Source organism: Podarcis bocagei (genome assembly GCF_964188305.1).
Source record: "Podarcis bocagei genome assembly, chromosome: W".
Classification (NCBI taxonomy): domain Eukaryota; kingdom Metazoa; phylum Chordata; class Lepidosauria; order Squamata; family Lacertidae; genus Podarcis; species Podarcis bocagei.
This window is the reverse complement of record NC_138131.1, coordinates 69,110,760-69,113,838: the sequence shown is the minus strand read 5'-3', so window position 1 is coordinate 69,113,838 and position 3,079 is coordinate 69,110,760. Positions and strand designations below refer to the sequence as shown.

Sequence of the window (3,079 nt, the reverse complement as noted above, 5' to 3'; positions counted from 1 at the left end):
GCGCCCCTTCCCCTCTGTTCCCGTATCTGTCCTGAAGGCTTGCGGTGGGGAGAAAAGCCCTTCTCCGCACCGCCAGCCTTGAAAGCGGTTTCCATAGGAACGCATTAATTGATTTTCAATGCATTCCTATGGGAAACGGTGCTTCGCAAGACGAAAAACTCGCAAGAAGAAAAAACTTGCGGAATGAATTAATTTCGTCTTGCGAGGCACCACTGTATTATCAAATGCCTTCTCCGCATCTACAAACATTAGTATAGCTTGTTTCTCATTCCTAGCAGACAGATATTCCAAAACATTTATTATATTTCTCACATTATGTTTCATCTGCCTGCCTGGAAGAAACCCTGCTTGATCATCGTGAATAAATTCTCTCAATACCTTTTTTAATCTTTTTGCTAATATTCCAGCAAAAATCTTATAGTCTGTGTTTAACAATGAGATCGTGTGTTAAATCAGAATCTTGCTTGGGAATAAGTATGATGAAGGCTTCTTTCCAAGTTTCCAGAATATCTTTTTCCTTCAAAATATTATTCATAACTTCTTTCAGTGGTACCGTCAGGGTGTGCCTCAATTCTTTGTAATAACTGGCTGTAAATCCATCTGGTCCTGGAGCCTTTCCTTTTTTCAATTCTTTTATGACCTCTATTATTTCCTCATTCTCAATTGGGGCATTCAGTCTGTCTTTCTTTTCTGTCGGGATCTTTTGCACCTTTTTTTCTATTCTCTTCAAATTGTTCTTTTCTCTGTTGCTGTACAAATGATTATAAAAGTCCAAGAATCCTTTTCTAATGCCTTTCGGGTTCTCAATCTCTTCTCCATCCACAATAATTTTGTTGATTATGTTTTGTTCCTTTCTTTTCTTAATTTGCCACGCGAGCCATTTACCTGACTTATTGGCATTGTCCATAAAATATTCCATCAACTTCTTTTGCGCCTCTTGTATGATTTTTTGATCACCCAAGAGGTAATCGTTAATTCTCCATCTAAATGATCTTTCTTCATAACCTTTAATTTCCAATTTTATTGGACTGTGGTCTGAAATTACTCTTGGCTGAATTTCAATTTGCCGAATTCTTGGAGTTAGTTCATTCGAGACCCAAATTTGATCTATTCTTGACATTGACTGATTTGGTTCCGAATAAAATGTAAACTGTTTCTCCAGTGGATGTCTAAGTCAGTGTTTCCCAACCTTTTTTGGGCAAAGGCACACTTGTTTGATGAAAAAAATCTCGAGGCACACCACCATTACAGCCCCGTGACGTCAGCGCGCAGCGTCACGCCGGGAGGGACGCACAAAAGTGTAAGTTTCAATTTTTTTCCCTCCCCCTTGCCGGGGAACCTCCAAGCTTTGGGGGTGGGGGGGGGAGGAGGCAGCAAAGCGAGGCAGGAAGGAGAGCGCGGCTTGGCTGGGTGAGCTTTGGCAGGGGCAGGGAATGAGAGCCGCGAGGCGGGCGCTGCGGACGGAGGCGCTGCCCGCCGAGCTCGCAGGCAGCCAGGCAGGCAGACGGCGAGAGCCCCGCGCTGGGCGGCCTCTCCTCGCCGCCGCCGCCCCGCCTCTCGCCGCCCGACTCGCCCGCCTCCCTCCAGGCAACATCTCGCGGCACACCAGGCAACATCTCGCGGCACACTAGTGTGCCGCGGAACAGTGGTTGGGAAACACTGGTCTAAGTCTCCAAACATCAATTAGATTACAGTTTTTCGTCATTGAAAAGAAAGTCTTGGGTAGTTTTCCTTCTTTGCTAACCTGAAATTGTTCTTAACCTGAACTTTAGCTAATGGGGCCTCCTGCTGCCATTGAGCCGCCAGAGCACGATTTCTGTTCTCATCCTGAAGCAAAGTTCTTAACCTGAAGCACGATTTCTGGGTTAGCGGAGTGTATAACCTGAAGTCTATGTAAAACGAGGTACCACTGTATATATTTAAAAATTGCATCCAATTTTGACAGTGTTATTACAAACCACTTCATTCAGCCCTGCAACATCTTGCGAAGCAGCGATATACTAATATGCATCTGTTATTATGTGACATTGGTCAAGGCTTTCTGGGAAATAATATATGATGAGTTTAAAGAAAATGTTTGAAAATACATTTGTCAAAAAAGCCAGAAGCCTTCTCACTAGGTATAAGACTTCTTATGTCTGCAACGACGGCAGCAAGAATGCAACTAGCCCAATGGGGCTTAAATTGGATTGTTATGAATGAAAAAAATTAGTAAAAAAATATTTCAAAAGAGAATGCTACTTGCCCAATTAATGGGGCTTAGATCAGGTTATTCATGAAAGAAATGATAAAAAAATATTTTAAAGAAGAGAGAATGCTACTAGCCCAATTAATGTGGCTTATATTTGATTGTTATTAATGAAAAAATTAATAAAAAATAATTTAAAAAGAGAATGCCACTAGCCCAATTAATGGGGCTCATATGGGATTGTTATTAATGAAAAAATTAATGAAAAAATAATTTACAAAGAGAATGCCACTTGCCCAATTAATAGGGCTTAAATCAGATTGCTATGAATGAAAATAATAAATTCTTTAAAAGAAGAAGAGAGAACGCTACTAACCCAATTAATGGGGCTTCTATTGGATTGTGATTAATGAAAAATTAATAAAACATTATTTAACAGAAGAAGAGAGAACGCTACTAGCCCAATTAATGGGGCTTATATTGGATTGTTATCATTATCATTATTTTTCCAGGCCTTCCCATCTAGAGCCCAGAAACTCTGTAACAGTTACCTTCTCAAAGTGATGAATCGCCAGCCAGATTTCCCCTTGCGCATTGAACACACAGCCGAGGTTACTCCATGCCACAGCAAAGTTGGGTTGGGTCTCGATGGCTTTCAGGTAGCAGGCCTTGGGAGGGTCGAGAGGTAGGTAGGTACAGGGGGAAGGGGGTATTTGCACAAAAGAAAAGCAAGAGAAAAGTCCCAGTTAGCAGAGGCTTGACAACCATATGTCAGGAGTGCTCTGATGGTGTTTCCTGCTTGGCAGAGGGTTGGACTCGATGGCCCTTGTGGTCTATTCCAGCTGTATGATTCTATGATTCTACTTTAAATTTAACCATTACAGGTGGGTT

The 3,079-nt window shown here is 41.9% G+C and overlaps 1 protein-coding gene across 1 annotated transcript in view; it reads right to left on the bottom strand.

The window, feature by feature from the left end:
* LOC308578134 (uncharacterized protein) overlaps positions 1-2,877 on the bottom strand; it is a gene marked incomplete at its 5' end in the record, with an annotated part of 124,504 nt that extends 121,627 nt beyond the window's left edge. Inside the window, one exon of the mRNA XM_081178400.1 lies at positions 2,740-2,877. Coding sequence (XP_081034526.1) covers positions 2,740-2,877 — 138 coding nt within the window. The remainder of the gene's footprint in view (positions 1-2,739) is intronic.
* Positions 2,878-3,079: the final 202 nt, after the last annotated feature.